Source organism: Ipomoea nil, unplaced genomic scaffold (genome assembly GCF_001879475.1).
Source record: "Ipomoea nil cultivar Tokyo-kokei standard unplaced genomic scaffold, Asagao_1.1 scaffold2761, whole genome shotgun sequence".
NCBI classification, from domain to species: domain Eukaryota; kingdom Viridiplantae; phylum Streptophyta; class Magnoliopsida; order Solanales; family Convolvulaceae; genus Ipomoea; species Ipomoea nil.
The window spans coordinates 1,056,159-1,079,252 of record NW_017619189.1 but is presented as its reverse complement, the minus strand read 5'-3'; the positions used below and the strand labels follow the sequence as shown (position 1 = coordinate 1,079,252).

Sequence of the window (23,094 nt, the reverse complement as noted above, 5' to 3'; positions counted from 1 at the left end):
CGATAGTTGACGGCATGTTTATCGATAATCGCCGGTCGCCCCCTCGCCCATTCTCCGTTCAATGTCGGCCTCTTCTCCATGGTGAATTGGGAACTAGGAACGAAGCGTCAGTTCATCCGAGTGCCCAACGCGATAGTCGCTGGAAGATTTATCGATAGTCGCTGGCAGGTTTATCGATAGTCCCTAGCCGCCCCCCTCGTCCATTCTCCGTTCAACGTCGGGCTCTTCTCCATGGCGCCGGTGGTCCCCAAGGTGACGAAATCAGCCAGCTTCGACTTGGGCAACGATGATTTCAGACAGGATACTCATATTCACCTCAGTGCTAAATCTATGGATCATCGTCGAAAGTCGAAACTGTGGATGTCGATAAACCTGCCGGACAACGAGATTTCCCTCAAGAAAAGCGGGCAGTTGCAGTTGCAGTTCACTAATACCTTTCTTGAATAGGACGAGGGGGGCAGTTGGGGAAAGTCCCCTCTGAGATCATCCAGCCCGAACTTCTCCTCGTCAGCGACAACGGCCGACCGAAGTTACAGAAGTACGAGAACGGTGGTCGAGGTTCTGCGGGAGCTGTCGGATTTGGCCGCTGGGTTGGGAATGAAATATGCATTTTCAGAGAGCTAGGCATTGGAGTTCGAGAATGCTATCCTTGCCAGCTTGATTTCATCCGAATAAACAACAACTGTCATCCTCTTTGAGAAATAATATATATTACTCCGAAATATATTCATACATACAAACAAACACGGGCATGGATTTATGAAAGCTCCTTACTGCATTTTTCCTGCTCTGTCTATGACTATAGTTATAGAAGCTGGTGGCAGTGACTACTGTGTATGGCTTTCCGACGAGGGCAACACGATGTGATGTGATCTCGTCTTCATGGCTTCTGGGAAAACATGAAAAAGAAGAAAGAAAACAGAAGAGAAAGAGAAAGAAAGAAAAAGAAGGAGAAGGGGAACGAGCAGATCAGCAAAAAGAAAGAAAGGGAAACGAAAAAGTGATCATTTGACAGGCCCCACCACGATAGCTATGTATTTACGTTATTCTCCTTCATTTAAACGGAGATTTCACAGCCAAAGAGACGGAGGACGAAATTGAGTAAAAATTGTAAAGTTGAGGACTTAATTGGATAAGAATGATAGTCGAGGATCAAATTGGTAGTTTCGCAATAGTCGGAGGACTAAATCGGTCATTAACTCTTATTTTTTCTTCATATGAGCCCATGTAAAAGTGTTTACATCAAAATTTTGAGTGTGAGAGAACATCTAGTATCTTTCTCTAACAAAATCAAGATACATGGCGTGAGTTTTAATCTCTTAAGTGCATATATCATTTTCCTTTTTGTAATTAGTTTTAAGTTTCATCTTTAACTTTACTAATTTTTATAGTCTACAAAATAAATTGACACAAACTTAATTTTAAAAAAAAAAATGAATTTGAATAAAATTATATACTCCGTTATATATATATATATATATATATATATATATATATATATATATATATATATATATATATATATATATAGAATTACATTCATGTAAAAACATGACTTAAAATACAAAAGTGTGGACATTTCTGGATCGTTGGATTTTGGAATCTAAGGTTGTGATTAGTTTTTATGTTTTTGTGTGTTGTGTCCGCCTGTGTGCACGGTCGTTCATGGACGTGTGCACACTGACCCAAATACTGTGGATTCACACATACATACCACAGATGTGTGCACACCCACATTTAAGTGTGTGCACTGTCGTCAACAGACGTGTGCACACCCGCATTTAGGTGTGTGCACAGTATATGTCCACATGTTTGTATTTTAATGGTGTTTTCATGTGAATGCAACCCTATATATATATATATATATATATATATATATATATATATATATATATATAACTACCTGCTTTTTCCTCCCATTTTCTTATATCCAAACCCAACAATAACAATTAATTTGTGTGAAAAAATAATCAAGTAGAGTTCAAAAATTTAGGCGGAAAAAAATTCATACTAAAATAAGGCTCAAAAGCAAAACTTGAAAATTGATGGAGTATAAATAGTAGACGAATTGTTATACCATGGATCAGGGTGCACCTTGCAAGATGGATTCAGATTCAAAATACATAATTTCCATATTGAATGTTCACAATTTACTTTTTATAAAATTGTAAACATTCAGTATGTAAATTGAGAACATTTCAGTATGTAAATTGTATATTTTGGATCCAAGTCTACAAAATAATTTTTCAACATAAATTATTCCTTTACAGAGCGTTTGATTGGAGGGAATTTAAATTCCATTCCTACTTAATTCCAACAAATTATGCTGGGAGCATGTGCTCACCATGTACATGGTGCACACGAATCTATATCCATAATTTCTATACTGTATATCAATAATTTATATACTGTAGATCCATAAATTTCTAGATTCTCGGTGAGCTAAAATTATGAATCTAAAGTATAAATTTTAGCTCACCGAGAGTCTCGAAATTATGAATATACAGTATAAAATTATGGATCTACAGTATAGAAATTATGGATATATATATTCGTGGTTAGAAATTATGAATCTAAAGTATAAATTTTAGTTCACCAAGAGTCTCGAAATTATGAATATACAGTATAGAAATTATGGATTTATAGTATATAAATTATGGATATAGATTTGTGCGCACCATGCAAGGTGAGCACATGCTCACAACATAACAATTGCTTAATTCCCACATAATTCCAAAGGCTACTAAATTCCTTAGTTTGGTTGGAAGGAATTGCAATTCCACGGAATTACAATTCCCTCATTTTCATGGAATTAAAATCCCATGCCCCCCTTGGGATTTTAATTCCATGGATCTTGGGAAGAAAAAAAGATAATGATGAGACAAAATTACCCTCTCATTTTTAAACCTAAAATTGATGTCTGACAACAAGAATGAACATTTTGAACTTTATACTACTTATATTCCCTTTCAATTCACATGTATACCAAACATTGGAATTGAAATTCCTAGTAGTTCTATTCCAGTAAACCAAACACTGGAATTTAAATTCACACTTTATTCTCAGTAATTCATCTCCCATGGAATTTCAATTCCTTTACCACATAATTCCCCCCTTCCAACCAAACGCTCTGTTATTACCTTTCAATTCCCATGTTTACCAAACATTGGAATTGAAATTCCCAGTAATTTTATTCATGTAAACCAAACACTGGAATTTAAATTCTCACTTTATTCTCCGTAGTTCATCTCCCATGGAATTACAATTCTTTTCCCACGTAATTCCCTTATTCCAACCAAACGTCGGTTATGATATAGGCCCTGTTTGGTAAAAAATTGACCTATAGGCCAATTTTGACTTATTTGACCACTATTAATTGTTTGATTTAGTTAAAATATCAATATAAATGTTTGGTTAATTAGCTTTTTGCAACTCCAAAATGCTAAAATTCAAAAAGCTACCCCAAGCAACTTTTTCAATTAGCTTTTTTGAGAAAAGAAATTATACCAAACAGTTATCAGCTAACAGCTAATTTACCAAACACTTTTCTACAATCAGCTAATATTATCAACTATTTATACCCTCTAATTAACGCAATCAACTAACAGCTAACAGCCATTTTACCAAACAGGGCCATATTGTTATTCGTTAATTACTTTGTCAACATATATTATTTTTCATAACTAATTTACTAATTAAGTATGGCACACTATATTAGGCACTTTTTTTTTTTTGAATGCTACTAGCTCTATTACATTGTAGTATCTGTTCATATACTTTCTCAACCTACTTCCATTGAGGCTCAAACTTACAACATTCCAAATGGAAGTTCAACCCGGGTACCATTAGACCACATAGTCCTGGTCTATATTAGGCACTTAAAAATGTAGAATTCTCTCGTTTAAATACCAATTCTATACTTGGACAAAATAATCAAGTAATTAAAACTGAAAATTTTAGGTAAGTTTGAAAATTTCATACTAAAACAGGATTATAATATTAAAAGCAAAATTTGAAAATAACGGAGTAACATAAATATTTCCTTTCTGTTATTCTTGGTTTACCTTTTCTACATATATTTTTCCCTATTTGCACAAATACTTACTAAATACAGCCCACTATATTAGACACTTGAGATATAGATTTCTCTCTTTTAAATTCAAATACCTATTCTTATGGAAGATTTGGATGATGAAGCTAGGATGATAGACAACTAATCAGGGCTATCGGGTTTCTCCCGTAAAAAAATGGAAGCAAATCTCAAGAAGGTTAGTTGTTATATCAAACATAAAACATGAATTTATTCATGGGCAACTAAACACAACTCAAATGACAAGGTATGATGATGTTGTAGAATCCTCCATCTTTGAATTTGCTTCTTCTTTGCTTTATAATTCTAAGATTTTAGATGTGGGTTTGTAATGTTTTTCTAGTTTTAAATCAAAAGATTAGCTTCTTCAATTCCAATCCGTTTGTTATTTGTAAGAATAGAGAGGAATGCCCAGAAAGAATAGTGATAATAATGCCAATTTTTATATTGATATTTTTTCTCACTTTAATATGGAATAGGGATATTGGATCGAAAAGAAAGATAATCACTTACGATCAAATACTTCTTCAAGAACAAAGAAGGTAAGCCTAAATGGATATCAGTTGTGGGAACAAAGAAAGATAATAATTATCTGCGTCTGTTGTATCTGCGTCTATTGTACAACAGACGCAGAAAGCTGATTTAAGAATGAGTAATGTGAAATTGTGATTTTAGTAGAATCTAATTATATTCTCACCCTCTGAATATTGAACAGGAACTTTGGATTGTGAAGAAAGATAATCGATTAAAATCGCATGTTACTTTAGAAATGGACAAGGTAATATTATCATGCATTATATTCTTCTCTCCACCCCTGATTCTTCAGTTAAACAGTTTATCTCCCTCTTCCTTTTCTTGGTGCGCAGAGAGAATTAGGAGCTAGGCTCAGAAGGAAGAACCCATGGCTATGGGATAACTATTTTTACAGAACCAAGGTATTGTTTGTGTTGTTTTTTTGATTATTTACTTTGTTTTCTATATTTTGTTTCCCTTCTTTATAAGTTGTTAATGCTTATAGGGAAGAATCCCATATGGTGAAAGCAGTGGATGGGAAGATGATTCTGTAGCTTCAAATCTAGCAAAGGTGTGATCTTTTTTGCTAATGATTCTTCTAACACTGTGAATTTGCTTCTTTATGTTAAATACTTGTTGTTCCTTAATTAGCTTGCAATTTGGATTAATTTCTTGATTATGATGAAGAATCATATATATATATATATATATATATATATATATATATATATATATATATTGCTTCATATCTGTTAGTTCTTGATACTCAAGTGGTTAATATGCACTATTTATGCATTAAGAAGCCTATCTTGCAATTATGTGATTCTAGCCATGACAATTGTTGCTCTTTGGGTGACGAAGGAAATTCACAGTCATTATCCGAGGGTGTGCACTGGTAAACCCCGCCTTGTGACCCTAGGCAGCAAAGGATCACAAGTACGTAAACCAGCCTAGGTTGCTCATAACTGACCGGTTTTATACCAAGAAGGCTAGGATACGAACTCGTGGACCTTGCTGCTCTTCATTATATATCTATTACTCTGTATTTGCTTATGGATTCTTTAGAGGGGCTTGAAATCTTTAGTAATCTTAAAAGATGAACTTTAATATCTCTTATGTCTATAGTATACGTGACTAAGTTTTGTCCTCCTTCTGTGATCTTATATATCTATCTCTCAGGAGTGTCAAAAATTACATATGGGTGGACATTCATCCTGGTCATCAGATAATGAATTTGTTGAAGGTGAAAACGATAAAACAATTATCAAAGATGATGCCCAAGAAAGCAGCGTTTCAATGGATATATTCCCTATTGAATTGCAAGAGCAAATTTTAACCCTCCTTCCGTTTCGTAACATCTTGAAAGCACGTTCTGTTTGCAAACTGTGGAATGAAATTGTGGTTTCCAAAAGGTTTCAAGAATACATATCGGGTGGCCTTTCGAAGAAACCTTGGTACTTCATGTCCGCCAACCCTCACATCCCTCATTACCCTGTTGGCTTTCTCTATAACCCGGTTGTAAGCAAATGGTATAACTTTGAGTTGCCGTTTAAGGTGAAGCACGACAGTGAAATCGCTTCCTCACATGGTCTAGTGTGCTATATAGATACAGATTGCGCAGGTGATCTTCTTGTTTGCAATCTGATGACTAATAGGTACAAGAAACTCGTGTTGCCTTTGGGTGAAAAGAATTTTGAATACCATGGCCTGGCGTTCTCGGTGGAACCAAATTCGAGCCAATATACTATTAGCGTTGTGAGATCGATGGGGTATGATGTGTTGATAAACGTTTATTCTTCTGAAACATCGATGTGGAATTGCCAGAAGAAAACTTTGCAGGACTGGAAGGGAAGAGGTGACTGTGTCATTTTGAATGGGATGTTATATTTGCTAGTCCTTTCTACCACTGCTTTGCCAGGGGATCAGCACGGCGTATTGGTTTATGATCTCGGTCCTCTACCATCTAACGACAAGTCAGAAGACACCACGATAATCAATATTCCTTTCACTATCACCTGTGGGCGACTAATGAACGTGCAGGATAAGTTGGTGATGGTGGGAGGCACTGGCATACCTGGTCGACACGGGGTGATCACTGGAATTGGCATTTGGGTTCTCAAAGGGACCGAGTGGGAAGAAGTTGTGCGTGTTCTACCAAAGATGTTGCACGCGTTTGGAGAGTTAGACGATGTTTTTGGTAGCTGTGGTGGTGGCGACACTATATACATCCACACGTATGGAGGGACTAACACACTCGTGTTTGACATGAACTCGAGAGAATGGAAGTGGGCGTGGTTTCCATTGAACAAGAAGTATCCTCTCCAGATTTTCACCGGTTTTTGCTTTTATCCGCGGCTTGATGTCTCAGTAGGATGAAGCAGCAATTAGCTTCATTAGCATCATTGCATTCAAATTCTATATCATTTTAGAGCCTAATAAGCATCATCCATTCAATATGCTACTTTCTATATCATTTTAGAGCCTAATAAGCATCATATATGCATCATTCAATATGCTACTCTCACAAGTTGTGTCCACTTGTTTTGGGTTAGCATTGTAGAAGAATTGGATGTTTGTTTTCTGAGCTAAAGAATTTTGGATTGTTTCATCATAAACATGTGGATTTTTGGAACAATGGGTGTCCTTGATTCCTTATGCAGCACTTTAGTGTGTGGAGTTGTCAATCATTCGTTTCCTCACTCACTTTTTTAGGGAAGTTTCGTTGCTAGCATTTTTGAGTGACGAGGGGAATCCATAGTCACTATTCAAGAGTGTGTACGAGGTAAATTCTACCTTGTAACTTGAGGGTCGACAAAGGAGGACCAAGCAGCCACTGTTGGGAATCAAGCAATTTCTGACCACTTGAAAGTGGTCGAAAATGACCTAACTCTGCATTGCCTTGGCACGGCAAAAGAAAAAGGTAGAATAAATAGATTGAAAATTTGAGATAGTCAGGGCCCAAAAGTACTATGCTTAGAATTTAGCAATCACATAGAAAGTATCAAAGTAATAGAAGAATAAGGAAAATAAAACAATACTATTTGGACTCACAAGCAACCTAAAATGGCAACTTTTGCCTATTTTGTTTCTGCCTAGACAAAGTTTTACAACAGTGCTAGACAGACCGTTTTTACATATACTTATTTCAGAATAAAGAAACATATACACAATAGAAAGTAAAAAAACACAAATACACAATAACGTAACAATAAAAAATAATGCTCCGTAGTAGAATAGAGTTAAGTACCTTATAACTATAAGGAGTGCAGAAACTTTCTGAATCTAAGTGAGTTTTTATAGTCTTATTATGTAATCTATATCTTGTTCCCTATAAGTTTGCTCACAGTTAAAGAATAATCATATTTATCTCTTCCATTTTCATTGTGTGGAATCACACAAGTGCCCTGAAATGATACCATCATACCAACTAGGGAAAAAGTTCGATAATAATAATAATAATAATAATAATAATAATAATAATAATAATAATAAAACTAGAGATATACCCAAAGAAAAAAAAAAACTCCAAAGCAATTGGAGAGGCGGAGGTTTGGAAGGCAGTTTAGGCTCTGCGGGGTAAAAAAGGAAAATAAATCCAAAGCAATCTTCTGCACTATGTCGTTTTCTCCCACTCAGTCTCCATTGTTGCATTCTCTTTTACATTGTTTTCTCCCACGCAGTCTCCATTGTTGCATTCTCTTTGTGTGTTTTCGAAGTTTTGAAAATAGCGTTAAGTGTATTGATCTCCTCCGTTGCTAGTTGCTGTCATTGTCTCTTTTCCATCTACAACCACTCACTATCATCAAAATACACTTGGTACGAAGGATTAACTAGAACAGAGGATTAATGACTTCTAAACAAAATGTACCCCAACCAGAGCAACGAACATTGTCTAAACAAGGTAAATTTCACCTAATCATGAAAATATTCTTATGGTTAAGTAAAAGATTGTATCATCATAGTTTTTAGGTTTTTTTGGTGTTTATGATTATAGTTATTTCTAGATGTTTTTGTGGTTGTGTTACTGTAGTGCTTTGTACTCAACTGATTGTTTAATTTATGCAATTTACTTTAAATCCATGCACCTTCGGCTTTGAATCCACGCACTTTAAGCTTTAAACTAATTCACGCACCTTAAGCTCGGCAGTAGTAATTTTCAAGTTTTTACTGTAAGGCATTAATGATTCAGAGTAATGAATCTTTAAGGTTTAAATTCAGGCACCTTAAATAGTAAATTCACACACCTTAATTTTTAAATTTATGCACTTGAGGTTTGGCAGTAGTAATTCAAATTGATGCACCTTAAGATTTAAATCAATGCACCTTAAGCTTTAAATCAATGCACCTTAAAGAGTAAATTGATGCACCTTAAGTTTTAAATTCACACACCTAAGGCTTGGATGTAGTAATTCAAAGTAACACCTTAAGCTTTAAATCGCACACCTTAAAAAGTAAATTCACGCACCTTAAGGTTTAAATTTATGCACCTAAGACTTGGTAGTTGTAATTCTTACCTTTTTTATGGTAATGCAGTCAATATTCAAATTAATGCACATTAAGCTTCCAAATCCACCATCCATGCAATGCAATAAAGGAAAAAGACATCCTCATATTATCAAGAGTTAAATACCCAAAATGGTCCCTCGACTATGGCAAAATTCACAAATTGATCTTCGACTTTCAATTTTAACCAATTAAGTCCTTAACTTTGTAATTTTAACACGATTTAGTCCTCCGTCTATTTGAACGTTTGTTGATTGTGATTTTTGAGGATATATATGTAATTTCATGGTTCATCGTCGGTTTTTTTAAGGTTCCGGTTCATTTTCAGACCGCACTGTTACATTTGAATCCACTGCTGAAAGCAATCTGCCAAATCCTGTTGCCTTTCTTCATCCTCCGTTTGGATTCAATGTAGTTGAGTTCGTACCAGAGTGAAGAAGACGACGTGTTTCCGAACCGGTGCATCGTCATCCTGGAGGCCTCCACGTGCTTCGACGAGAGCTGCAGGTTCTTCTGGAGATCGTCGATGACGGCGCGGCCGCCGGCATGGATGCAGAAGTGTTCGAAGGCCTGTTTGAAGTTGGGAATGTAGGGTTTCCATTTGGGATTGAAGATTTTCCGGTCGATTAGGGTGAAGAGGAAGAGGAGCTGATCCGACGATGGGAGAACGAGCGGGCCGATTGTGGTTATGTTGGATTTGAGGGCTTCACCGGCGATCACCATTAGGTCTTTTGAGATGTCGATTTCGACTTTCCCTTGCGGATCTTCCTGCTCGTAAATGCAGTGGTAGGCTTTATCGTCGTCGCCCTTGTGCGTGCGGACCACGTGCATGAGCCAGTACTTGGCCCGACCGAATCACGCTTCTTGTTGGACACGAGAATCGCGGCGCCGCCCATTAGACTCAGACGCAGTTGTTTGTGGCGTTGGACCTAATGAAGATTGCAAATTGGGTTGTAGCGCCGGCAATGATGGATTATGCGAAGGTGTTTGGGCGGTGGATTGTGTCGTGGCAGTAGGTGAAGGCTAGGTGGTGGAGTGTGTTATGGCAGTAGATGAGGGCGGCTAGGCGATAGACTGTGTCACGACAGCGAATGAGGGCGGGCGGCGGTGGTGAAATTACATATATATCCTCAGAGATCACGGTCAACAAACGGTCAAATAGACGGAGGACCAAATCGTGTTAAAATTACAAAGTTAAGGACTTAATTGGTTAAAATTGAAAGTCAGGGATCAATTTGTGAATTTAGCTGTAGTTGAGGGGACCATTTTGAGTATTTACTCTATTATCAATATCCTTCCCTCCTTTTTTTTTTTTTGAATGCGAATATCCTTCCCTCCTAATTGGTCCGAAATTCAAAAATCTACTTCCACCTACAATTGAGATAAAATTCTTATAAACTATTACAACAGCATATCAAGATTCAGTGAGTAGCAACGACATATTTGCTGTGGCTTGGTGACATCGATGGCAACAAGGGGGTTGGGTAGTAGGAAGCTTTGGAAAAGTTTGAAACTTTGGAAGAAAAATAAGAAGTGAAATTTTGAAAGGGATAGAAAGGGGTTTGGGTATATTGTTTAAGCTAGTTTTAAAATATATATACGACATCGATTTTAACTTAAACTGATATACACACATACACTGCTGGAAATTATGAAATTTTTGACCACCTGAAAGTGATCTTAAATCAATTTGAAAGCAAAAAGTGGTCGAAAATAGCAACAAAAGTTTTTCCGGATACCAAAAGTAGTCGGAACAAGACTTTCGACTTGACTTAAGATATCTTTCAGGTGGTCGGAAATTCCATAATTTCCAGCAGTGATGTACACGTCGGGTAATACAATAACTGACAGATATAGTATAATGAATTTTTAAAAAATATTTTCTACATCAGTTTTTACATACAATTGACGCTGAAAAATATTTTCTACATCGGTTTTAATCGGTTTTTTAAAATATTTGCTTTATTTTATTGACATTTTACATGGGATAGTCTAAAATCTACATAGATTGGATGACGTTGTATTCCTTTTTTGTAGTAGTGTCATCTTTTCATTCACCAATTATTTGTTTTGAGTGTATAATATATCAAATTAAACCTTTTGCTTAAGAGAAACGGAGTCCACTTTGACCCGATCCATATCAAAAGTGGACCCACTTAAATATTGTTTAAAATGACCGCTTTAAATATCTTTTTTAAATTATATTTTTTTGAATACATCTTTTTAAAATTATATTATCATAAAACTAATCACAAATTCAAAAGTTTGAGTGATATTTTAGACTTGATATCCGACGAACGTGACGCACACCAGGCCGAGATGCTTCTTCGATGCCGGCTACAAACAGCCCACGGGAGAAGCCACGTACGAAATTGTGTTGTTAGGTCACGATGGATCGTTTGTGGCGGCAAAATGTGGCAAACTACCCGGTGCTTTCTCACCCCTTATGGCAGAGGCACTGGCTTGCAAGGAAGCTCTCTCATGGCTCAAGGAACGCAATATACTGGCGGTAGACCTTCTTACGGATTGCGTGGAACTACGGAATACCATATACTCAGGCTCTACGACTACTTTGTCCTATGTTGGAGTGATTGCTGACCAATGTATGACGTCTATATCGTTATTTACTCACTGTTCATTGAATTATATTTCTAGAACTTTAAATTTACATGTTCATACTTTAGCTTCGTTAGCTTTCGATCAGGATCAGTCTATGTATTGGGACTCTGTCCCTCCTGACTCTATTTCTATGTTCATTCAATAATACACCAATGTTATTTGGCTTTCAAAAATGTTCAATGTGAGTGAAATAGAATTAATTCCATTTTTGGTCCTAGATTTATAGCTGACCTTTAGAACATCAACTTTTGATCATAGTATTATTGTGGCATGATGATCATTTTTAGTCCTCTATTAAGAAAACAATTTAAATATCGTTAAATATATACAAAGGCATTTTGGTCTTCAATTATGGATTTTTGAAAAAAGATCGAAATGTCCTTGTATTTAACATCATTTCAACAATTTTGTTGACGGGGACCAAGAAAGATCATGCCACAATAATACTAGGACCAAATGAGGATGTTCTAATAAAAAAAAAGGACTAAAAATGGATTGCCACATATAAATCTATAACCAAAATGGAATTAACTCGAGTGAAATATATATATATATATATATATATATATATATATAATTTTCTTTGAAGTCTCGTATATTTGTATATCAACATATGTGATATCTAAACCAAATTTATCCCGAACATAACCTAACTAAGAGTAAGTGGACAAGGAAGTAACTAAGAAACAGTACATAAAAGGATGTGTGGTAATTTTTTACATAATGCAGTTCTACAAAAACGCAAAATGATGTCAAAGATCTCTCTCAGACAGGTTTCTTCCCTACAACTCCTCAAACTGTGGAACACCCTACTCACCTCTTTCTATTCTCTTTCTACTCAAACATAAAATCACCCTGCACATATATACATACATGCATAAATTCTCCATAATAATTCTTCCACTTTTCTTCTCAACAAATTCTTGCAGTCTTTAATTTTCTCCAAGACACAGAGATCCAGCCTCAGGTCCTCCCTCTCATCTCTCTTTTAATTTTAATTTTCTCTCTTTCTTTCTCTGTGTGTGTGTGTCTGTGAGCATATTCATTGTGGAAATTAAGAATTGGAAGGAAAGGTGGCATGTTTGGTGAGAGGTAATAATAAGGTTATCATTTATGGATTCCTGGAGGCACCAGTACAGAATTGGAAGGAAAGGTGGCAGTTTTTAAGAAGGCCTAAATGTCTATGGTTTCTTTTGCTTAGAACACGTAACTTCTGCATGCATGTTGTCTTGTCTTGAAATGAGGAATTTTTTTTTTGGGTCTGCCAATGAAGACAAAAAATGTCGGAAGATTTTTGTACTAGGTCGGATCAGATATGTTAAACAATATGTATATATATATCTCTGTCGGCGTTAACTAATGAGAAGTGATTGATACCAAAACATGTGAAAATTTACCCTTTTTATTATGTGTTTTTACTGATTTTGGTTGTGTGGGTGATCATGTTTTGGGTGCAGGCAATGGAAGAACTTAATATGAAGAAGTTTGTGGTTAATTTGGGATCACAAATGGCTACTAATTCAACACCGAAATGTACACCTCCAATGAAGGCTACCTCGGATGGTTCTTTTCAAGGGGACAATCCTCTTGACTACTCACTTCCTCTCATTATCGTACAGATATGTGTGGTCATTACACTCACTCGAGTCCTTAACTATCTTCTCCGCCCACTCAGACAACCTCGTGTCGTTGCTGAGATTGTCGTAAGTTTTCTGGAAATTTTTGGTTTCAGTATCGTTAGATTATATTTTGATCAAACACTTATGGCTTATGATGTTTGTTTCAGGGAGGGATTTTACTGGGTCCTTCTGCATTTGGGCGCAGCAAAGCTTTTCTGGATGTTGTGTTTCCGAAAAGAAGCTTGACGGTGTTAGATACTTTGGCGAATCTGGGTCTTCTGTTCTTTCTGTTCTTGGTGGGTTTGGAGCTTGATTTGAATTCCTTGAAGCGGACTGGGAAGAAAGCTTTGGCGATTGCTATTGCGGGGATTAGCCTCCCGTTCGCGTTAGGAATAGGGACGTCTTTCGTTCTCAGAGCCACCATTTCTAAAGGAGTGAGCCAGGCGCCTTTTCTGGTGTTCATGGGAGTGGCGCTTTCCATTACGGCTTTCCCGGTTTTGGCCCGGATTCTGGCGGAGCTGAAGCTTCTGACAACCGATGTTGGGAAGATTGCGATGTCGGCGGCGGCGGTTAACGACGTGGTGGCGTGGATTCTGCTGGCGCTGGCGGTGGCGCTGTCGGGGAACGGGAAATCCCCGCTGGTTTCGCTCTGGGTGATGCTGAGCGCCAGCGCGTTCTTGTTGCTGTGCACGGTGATTGCGCCGCCGATTTTCCGGTGGATGGGGCGGCGGTGCTCGGAGGGGGAGCCGGTGGACGAGATATACGTGTGCACTACGCTGGCGGCGGTGCTGGCGGCGGGGTTCGTGACGGATACTATAGGGATTCATGCGTTGTTTGGGGCGTTCGTGCTGGGGGTTCTGGTGCCTCATGAGGGGCCGTTCTCTGGGGCTTTGGTGGAGAAGGTGGAGGATTTGGTGTCCGGGCTATTGCTGCCGTTGTACTTTGCGTCGAGTGGGTTGAAGACCAATGTGGCCACCATTCAAGGTGCTCAGTCATGGGGTCTTCTGGTTTTGGTGACTTTTACTTCTTGTTTTGGGAAGATTGTGGGTACTATTTTGGTGGCAATCCTATGCAAAGTGCCTGTTGCGGAGGCTACCACTATCGGTTTGTTGATGAACACCAAAGGGCTAGTGGAGCTCATTGTCCTCAACATTGGCAAGGACAGAGGGGTATGTATATACTGTATACAAATCTACTTTCAAATTTTACTCTCTCAGTTTTACTTACTGACGTGGCGGGCTCTGATACATTACCTTTTCTATATGGGTCCCAATACAAATGTTTAGGTTTTGTGTGTGGGAATACATTAAGGTTTTGTATGTGGGAGTAGAAAATAGGAGTACACAGCATTTTTCATGTATATACGCATGTGACTAATTTTTTTTGTCAGGTCATAAGGTGTCTTGAACAAGTTCTTTCAGTCTGTACCATACTTAGACTAATCCTCATTCGCACCAGGCCGTCCCAATTAAGAGACAAAATGCTAACCAGATTTGTTTTTCCATACGAAAGAAGATTCAAACTCCCCACCTCTTTTAGGAATGAGAGTACACGACTACTCACACTAACCAAACTAGTTCATGTGACTAGTTATAGTTCATGCAATCATCACTACTACCAAATGAGTCATTTGACATTATAAAATGAACCTCTTTGCCTTACAAAATGAGTCATTTACTTATTTAGTACACTAAATGACAATAGGCATTTTTAGTGCTCTAGACGCCTTACAAAATGATCAATCATTTGCTAATTAATAATTATTAAGTAAATAACAATAGGCATCTATATTGCTTCAAACCCCTTACAAATTGAGTCATTTGCTTAATTATCTAGTAAATGACAATAGGCATCTCCACATTAGAGTCCTTACAAATTAAAATGAGTCATTTACTTCTTTAGTACATCACAAAAACTATATTTACTGACTGTCCTATAAAATGGAGTTTTACTAACTCCAAAATCTTACTCCTTCAATTTTACTCAATGATATGGTGAGTTCTGATAAGTTACTATTTTCATGTGGGTCTCAATACAAGTGTCTAGCTAAATTAAGATTTTGTGTGCGGGAGTAAAACTTGGATGCACACATAAGCCCTGTTTGGTAAAAAAATTGGCCTATAGGCCAATTTTGGCTTATTTGATTACTATTATTTGTTTGATTTAGTTAAAATATCAATATAAGTGTTTGGTTAATTAGCTTTTTGCAACTCCAAAATGCTAAAATTCAAAAAGTTACTCCAAGATAATTTTTCAATTAGTTTTTTCAAAAAAGAAAATATACCAAACAGCTATCCGCTACGACAGGTAATGTTATCAACTAGTTATACCTTCTCATTAACACAATCAGCTAACAACTAACAGCTATTTACCAAACACAATACGCATTTCTTAGCTAGCAAGCTAATTAAGTTAAGTTGGTGGCATGCAGGTATTGAATGACCAAACATTTGCAATTATGGTATTGATGGCGGTGTTCACAACTTTCATGACAACCCCAATGGTGATAGCGGTGTACAAGCCAGCAAAACTGGCGACAACGGAATACAAATACAGAATGATAGAGCGGAAGGATCCCAGCAAGCAGCTCCGTCTGCTGTGCTGTTTCCACAGCACCCGAAACATCCCATCGCTCATCAACCTGATCGAGGCCTCCCGCGGCACCCAGAAGAGGGAAGGCCTCCGCGTCTACGCCATGCACTTGATGCAGCTCTCCGAGAGATCCTCCGCCATTCTCATGTGCCACAAGGCGAGAAAGAACGGGCTCCCCTTGTGGAAGAAGGGGGAGAACGTTGATTCCGACCAAGTGGTGGTCGCTTTCGAGACGTTCGAGCATCTCAGCAAGGTGGTTATCCGCCCCACCATCGCCATCTCCCCCATTTCCAGCATGCACGAGGACATTATTTCCGGCGGGGAGAGGAAGCGGGTCGCCATGATTCTTCTCCCCTTCCATAAACACCATAGGTTGAGCGGGCATCTCGAAACCTCCCGGACGGAGCTCATGCACGTCAACCGGCGCGTGCTGGAGCACGCGCCGTGCTCCGTCGGGATCTTCGTCGACCGGGGGCTGGGCGGGACGGCTCACGTTTCCGCCAGCAACGTTGACTACCAGATCGCGGTGTTGTTCTTCGGCGGCCACGACGACCGGGAGGCTCTATCTTACGGCGTCCGAATGGCGGAGCACCCCGGGATCTGCATAACCGTGGTTCGTTTCATCCTCGACCCCGCCGTCGCCGGGAAGATGGTGAGCTCCAGCACCGACCCGGGGAAGCCGATCATCGAGGACAAGTCGGAGGACCAAACTTTCCTGGCGGAGTTCAGGTTGTCGCACGCGAAAAACGATTCGGTGAAGTTCGAGGAGAAGAAAGCGAAAGACGCGGCGGAGACGACGGAGGTGATCAAAGGTCACAGCCGGTGCAACATGTTCGTGGTGGGACGGCAGCCGGAGGGGGAGTTGGCCGGAATGTTGAGCATGAAGAGCGAGTGCCCGGAGTTGGGGCCGGTCGGGAGCTTATTGACATTCCCGGACTTCGCTGTTTCGGCATCGGTACTAATTGTGCAGCAGTATCGCACAGATTTAAAGAAAAAAAATCCCCTCAAGGAAGAAAAAGGGAAAGAAGAATCCGTTTGATGAGATCAGATCATTTGGTTTTTACAGAAGTGGGAAATTCTATTATTCTTGTGGTTTAATAATCGGTGAAAGGGTACTTTATATAGGTTTAATAAATAAATTAAATTTTAGCTTCATTAACATTCAAAAAAACATGTTTAAAGTTGAGATCCCGGTTTTTCACCTCTTCTCTGTTAAATAGTTAGTAACTATTTGCCATTATAATAATGAAATAAAATTCACTTTTGGTCTCATTATGATTGGTGCTCTATTTCTTCAAAGGGATAAAGTACAAAATAAATCATTTAATTATTTGGGGAATAACAATAAAGCCATCCCGCTCGAATAAATTTCAAATAAGCTCACGAATTGGCATTTTTAGTAAGTAACTTATCGGTTTGTGTTTATTATTATTGTCACTTGGATTTAAAATAATAATACAAAAAATACGTAGATTTCCTATCTCCCTTGCTCTTCTTCTTTCCGGACACGTGTATTCACAGTACCCACTTGGAATCTACTAGATTTGTTGCCGGTGAACTAGAATCGGCAATTAAGCAGCACCACCGTGGGGTAGCTGCAGTCGGAGAACGGACTGCAATCGGCAGTTGTCTGTCTCTGATTTGGATGTATTTAGATGACAAGCACCAAGGTAACAAGATGGTGACGAGTAGAGCATTTTCGGTGCTACATTAGAACACCAACTAGCGCGTTCCTTAATAGAGGTATAACAGTTGTACAACGCAGCGTTTTTAGGGCACTGCTATTTGGTTTCGGCGGTGTTTGCTGATGCAGCTTTTGGTTCGCTGCTGGAAAGACAGCACCATGAGGTGTTGTGGTTTTGGTTGGCATGAGGAGACTTCGCTTTGACCTCCGACATAATAACGAGTTAATCGTCGTTCGGTTGTGCTGGCTTAGCTCAACCAGCATCCATGGTGGAAAACGGGTAGAGCCATGATGATATGGTTTGGTCACTGTCGCCGATCTAATGGTCAGTCATGTCGACAGATGGCACATGGAGAAGATAGCAGGTTGTTGTTGCTTCTTCTTCCACGCTGCAATGAAAGGTTCTTGAAGAAGGAATATGCATATAATATGTGTCATTATGCATGTACTCATTAAAGAGTTACAAATGAAGTTATTATCCTCGTGAAGAAGAAATAATATGTACCATTATGTGTGCTTAATAAAGAATTGCTAATGGTAATATTCATTTACTATCTCAGTCAGTATTGATGGTATGAACACCATTGAAATACATAAACAGCTTGGTGATATTAGCGCATATCTAAAGATGAAGTTTTTAGCCAATGATCTTGTGGTCTAGTGACACGAAATGACTCTCCTAAATGGGAGGTCATGTGTTCGATCAACAATGGGGGCGGTATTGACTCTTTGTGCTTCAGTAGGTTGAGAAAGTAGTTATGAACATATATTACATTTTTACAGAGTCAGTAGTACTCAAAAAAGCCGAGTATTATCGACTTAAAGATGGAGTATTTCATTAAAGGAATAATATACACATATCATGCACTGAAGGTTTATATTGGGCTTATGGTTGTACTCTTTTTCCCTTAGCTAAGTTTTTCCCACTGAATTTTCTTAGCTTAAAGTTTTTATCAAGGCAACCGGTGTAACGCGTCATTTAGTTAAAAAATAATAATTTCGCGCGTGTTTTGGCGTTAACGGTGTTATTTTTTTTTGGATTATGAATGTACAGTTATGCCGTTATGAATGTACAATTATGCCGTTATGAATGTATAGTTATGCAATTATGAAATTATGAACACAATTTGACATACGTCATATACTCTTTTTTCCCTGGACTACATCATGGAGATGGAATAAAACACATTTCTTCAGTGATATCATAAATCCAAGGGATAAATGTGAATGTCCAAGCTGTGAGATTCAAACACTCAACCTTAGAGCAGTTTCCAAAATACGGGAGTTCGACCATACAACCTTAGAGAAGCTATATAGACTTGTGACTAACTAGCTAGGCTAATCTTAACAACGGGTTATCTTTTGTATAAATAATATTTATTTAATTCTCATGTTTCTTCTCACTTTATCTGATTATTATTATTACTAACAACTTACCTGTGTGATGCACGGTAAAATTTTTATAAGTATTTAAGTTATGTTTGTTATATTATGAAATAACAATAACAATTTTTCATGTGGAAGTTATAATTTGAGTATATATAATTTCAAATTTGGAATTTAAACAAACTAAAAAGTAATAAGCGTTAGTGAAATAGAATGAGAATGGATTTTAAATTACAAATTATTAAAGACCTCTTTTTAAACTACATTAGTGGTTATTACATCTATTATCTAATTCACAATAAATCAAAAATTTTGAGACCTTTAGGATTGCTTACTCAAGATGTCGCTACATATAATTGTTTGTGCACAAATGCGGGCTTCTTGAGTAGCAATCCAACATGAGATAATGTTTGTCCCTGACTTTTATTTATGGTCATTTCATATGAAAGCATTAATGGAAATTGTCTTCTTTTAAACTTGAATGACAATCTTTGACCTGATGGTGTCATAGTCATTCGAGGAACCAACACCCTAGTACCTGCATGATCACCTGTCGATATTTTTGCTTCTATTACGTGTTCTGCCAACTTGGTGACAATCAACCTAGTACCATTACACAACCCGAGAGAGTGATCTATGTTTCTCAACAGCATCACAGGGGAGCCAACCTTTAAGGGTAGTGAGTGATTAGGTATGTCAGAAGCTCTTATGCCATTTAGAAATTCATGTGTGTGAACGTTTGTCAGGATGCCATCATTCGACTCAGACCTACAAACCATGTCGCAACTCAAGTAAGTCTTGCTTTTGGCAGCATGCATGTCACTCATGTATTGGTTGATAGCATTGACCACATCTAATGTTGGTGGGTAAAATCGCACGATTTTTTAAAAAGCTGTTATCACCGTTGTTAGTTGAAAACATGGGGAATGTGTTCTCCACTATAGTGGCAATGAGATCGCCATTCGTAGGCAATAACATATCTTATGGGATATCAACTACTACACAACCATCATTTTGACATCCAATTGTCCCATCACCAATTGCTGCAATCCATTGAGCAAATTCTTCAAGTCGTTGCAATTCAGTGTCGGTACCCATACTGTTCAATCGAAGGTTCTTAGTTAATTTTAAAACCTTGCAATTGTCCCACATATACAAAGCATTTATGGTGGCAGCAACGATTTCTTGTCTTGTGCCTTTTGGAACTACGGGCACTTTTTGCCTAAAATCACCACCTAAAACAATAGTTTTTTTGCCAAAAGTCTTATTTGCAGTTGTTGGGTTAACAAAACATTGTGTAGACCATGGTACATACAATAATTTGCCGCTATGTGGGGCAAATTATGTTGAACCGTGTCCACTTTAGATTTCAAAACTGTTCATAATTATGAATATATAGTTCAAAAATTATGAACATATAGTTCTATAATTATGAGCATAGAGTTGTGAACATAATTATGAATATATAGTTCTGTAATTATAAATATAGAGATTCAATATAATTGTGAATATTAAGTTCAAAAATAATGAATATATAGCTTTATAATTATGAACATATAGTTCAGTAATTATGAATATAGAGTTTTGTAATTGTGAATATAGAGTTCAATAATTATGAATATAAAGTTTAAAAATTATGAATATATAACTTTATAATTATGAACATATAATTCAGTAATTATGAACAGTTCCACAGCATAACGATTGGCTATGTGGTTTGTTTAAGGGTGTGTTTGGTTCATGGGTTTACCCACTAGAAATGAAAATCAAAATCATAGTTAGTGTGTGTTTGGTGAGTTTTTTTTTTTTTTTTTTTTTTTTTTTGAATGCTACTAACTCTATTACAATGTAGTATCTGTTCATAACTACTTTCTCAACCTACTGAAGCACAAAGAGCCAATAACGCCTCGACTGAGGCTCGAACTCAGAACCTCCTATATGGTGAGATTTGATTATCCTTCAATTAAAAATCCTATTTCCTAATTAAAATCGGTATCATTCCATCTTATTGGTAATATATGATTTTTTTTTAGTTTGGATTAGTGTTTTTACATTTTTGTTTTGATTCTTTTCTTCATATTGGTACTTTAGATGTCATTATGTTAAGATCAATTGCTTTGATTTTTTGGTTTTGTATTTTTAAAACCTTTATTATCATTATAGGATCATAAATAACCAAATATCAATATTTGTAATTAATTAAATTTCACCATATTATCAAACATGTAAAATACTTTCTCTAAAATTCATTACCATTATCAAGTATTTGATTCTCAGGTGTGTTCCGCACCATATATAACTCTTCTCGGTGCAATTCTCACCAAATTTAATCATTAAAATTTAAGAGGAGATTAAACAATGCGCAATTAACTTGCTTTGAATTTTGCGCCTATATTGTGGAACACTCTCCATATTTTTTAGTCAAAACTTTAGGTCATTACACCATAAAACAACCATATTTCTCTTACTTAACATATAGAAAACTTAAAGGGGGGAAATGGACGGTTTAAAAGAGGAGCTTTAACAAAAACAGCAGGTGCAGAGGAAAAGATTGTCTATTGGAAATTTTAAAAAAAAAAATGATAGAAGAAAAAAGATGAATAGAATGGATGGATAGGAAGAAATTTAAGAAAGTGGATGAATAAAAAAGAGTAAAGGGAAGACCTTTATTCATGCTCGCATATAGTGTGATATGGACATGTAGTAGGAGAAAACTTAAATATATAGAAAATGATATGAGTTAATACCATCTGGAGTTTTTTAAGTTCAGTGATTTTGTCACGTTTAGTTATAAACTTTCAAAGATCACATGTGATTTTTTGATATTAAATTTTTATCATAGTCCAAAGTTAACCACTCATGGTTTTTCAACTATCAAATTTTAACCATTCATAGTCCTTCTAGGAGGATCACGGCTGGTTAAATTTTGAAAGTTACGTTGAAGGACCATGTGTGGTTAATTTGGACCACAGATGATAACAATTTGAATGTTAAGGATCATGGGTGGTCAATTTAAAATTTTAAGACTAAACGTGACAAAACCACTATATATACTCGGATGACCCCATATGACATTAACTCAAAATGATATATTATGAGAAATTTTAAGGTGATGTTTAATTGATTAGCACTCGTGTTTTTTTTTTTTTTTTTTTTTTTTGTACAATAAAAAATAAATACATAAAATTTTGAGTTGTATCAAAGAACATATTATCGTAATTGAAATAAATTCTAAAGATTTGTTTAATTATACCACTAATACAAATTTATTTTTAGTGTATTACTTCTTATCCCATTTCATCTAACATGTTAACTATTTATTATTCATCAAACCAATTTTTTTTTTTCTTTACTTATTTTCTTTAGTATTTTTAATTAATTTTAATTTTAATTTTTTTTGTGTGTGTTTAAGAGCATCTATCTCCAACAATGAACTTCTGTTAGTTTTTGGAGTATGAAAAAATTGAGCAATTGTTTTTTGTCTAATGGGGAGCATGATTTTTTGCTAAATATTTATCTTGCAAAAATCAACAGAAAAAAAATTCAGAATTGCGCGTTTGGAACACATTGCGTGCCCGCCAGTCTAATTTGTACCGTTGCTTTTTTTTTTTTTTTTTTTTTTTAAACTAAATAAATTGTCTGATTCTTTTTTTTTTCTTTTTCTTTTTCTCTTCCAATTTTCTCTCTCTCCTACATGACTTCCTAAAATGGTGTGCAAAAAACCAAACAATTAAAGTTTCTAAATATATAAATTTTATATAATAATACTTTACTTAAAATCATAAAAAGAAATAAATTAAAAATAACTTCCAGTCAACAAATAAAATTAAACAGAGAGAGAAAGTATAAGTTTATTTTGACTTGTAAATTGTAATACACAAACGATTATGTATAAAAAAAATATAATAAATTTACTAAATGAAATTAAAATATAATAATTGAGATTCCTTTGAGTAGGAAAAAGGATGTGACAGTGTAAATTTAATACTCCATTCAGTGTTTTTTGTTTGACTTTCAGTGTTTTGGTTTGACTTTCAGTGTTTTTTGTTTGACTTTCAGAATCAATCATCCATGCATTCTGATCCGAT

At 36.6% G+C, this 23,094-nt stretch overlaps 2 protein-coding genes across 3 annotated transcripts; both read left to right on the top strand.

Annotated features, from left to right (window-relative positions):
* The first annotated feature begins 4,232 nt into the window (after nucleotides 1-4,232).
* Nucleotides 4,233-7,238, top strand: LOC109157068 (F-box/kelch-repeat protein At3g61590-like). Its single transcript, XM_019304948.1, has 6 exons — nucleotides 4,233-4,268; nucleotides 4,570-4,632; nucleotides 4,806-4,868; nucleotides 4,957-5,025; nucleotides 5,109-5,174; nucleotides 5,783-7,238. Exons 1-6 carry the CDS (start codon nucleotides 4,248-4,250, stop codon nucleotides 6,977-6,979), a joined length of 1,479 nt encoding a protein of 492 aa, XP_019160493.1. The 5' UTR covers nucleotides 4,233-4,247; the 3' UTR covers nucleotides 6,980-7,238.
* Nucleotides 7,239-12,537: 5,299 nt separating this feature from the next.
* LOC109157001 (cation/H(+) antiporter 18-like) lies at nucleotides 12,538-17,122 on the top strand. 2 transcript variants are annotated; one of them, XM_019304888.1, is made up of 4 exons: nucleotides 12,538-12,692; nucleotides 13,183-13,428; nucleotides 13,512-14,513; nucleotides 15,776-17,122. In XM_019304888.1, the coding sequence occupies exons 2-4, from the start codon at nucleotides 13,186-13,188 to the stop codon at nucleotides 16,973-16,975; spliced, it is 2,445 nt and encodes an 814-aa protein (XP_019160433.1). In that variant the 5' UTR covers nucleotides 12,538-12,692; nucleotides 13,183-13,185; the 3' UTR covers nucleotides 16,976-17,122. The 2 variants fall into 2 exon arrangements, with proteins under 2 accessions (XP_019160433.1, XP_019160432.1); XM_019304887.1 differs by lacking the exon at nucleotides 12,538-12,692 and having other exon boundaries at nucleotides 13,117-13,428.
* The last annotated feature ends 5,972 nt before the right edge of the window (nucleotides 17,123-23,094 follow it).

Excerpts from the sequence above, each read along its gene's own strand:
- LOC109157068 (XM_019304948.1), top strand. The coding sequence starts at position 4,248 with ATGGAAGCAAATCTCAAGAAG. Across the intron at positions 4,269-4,569 it reads TGGAAGCAAATCTCAAGAAG|GGATATTGGATCGAAAAGAA; the intron begins GTTAGTTGTTAT and ends AATATGGAATAG. Across the intron at positions 5,175-5,782 it reads TAGCTTCAAATCTAGCAAAG|GAGTGTCAAAAATTACATAT; the intron begins GTGTGATCTTTT and ends TCTATCTCTCAG.
- LOC109157001 (XM_019304887.1), top strand. The coding sequence starts at position 13,168 with ATGTTTTGGGTGCAGGCAATGGAAGAACTTAATATGAAGAAGTTTGTG. Across the intron at positions 13,429-13,511 it reads GTGTCGTTGCTGAGATTGTC|GGAGGGATTTTACTGGGTCC; the intron begins GTAAGTTTTCTG and ends TGTTTGTTTCAG. Across the intron at positions 14,514-15,775 it reads ACATTGGCAAGGACAGAGGG|GTATTGAATGACCAAACATT; the intron begins GTATGTATATAC and ends GGTGGCATGCAG.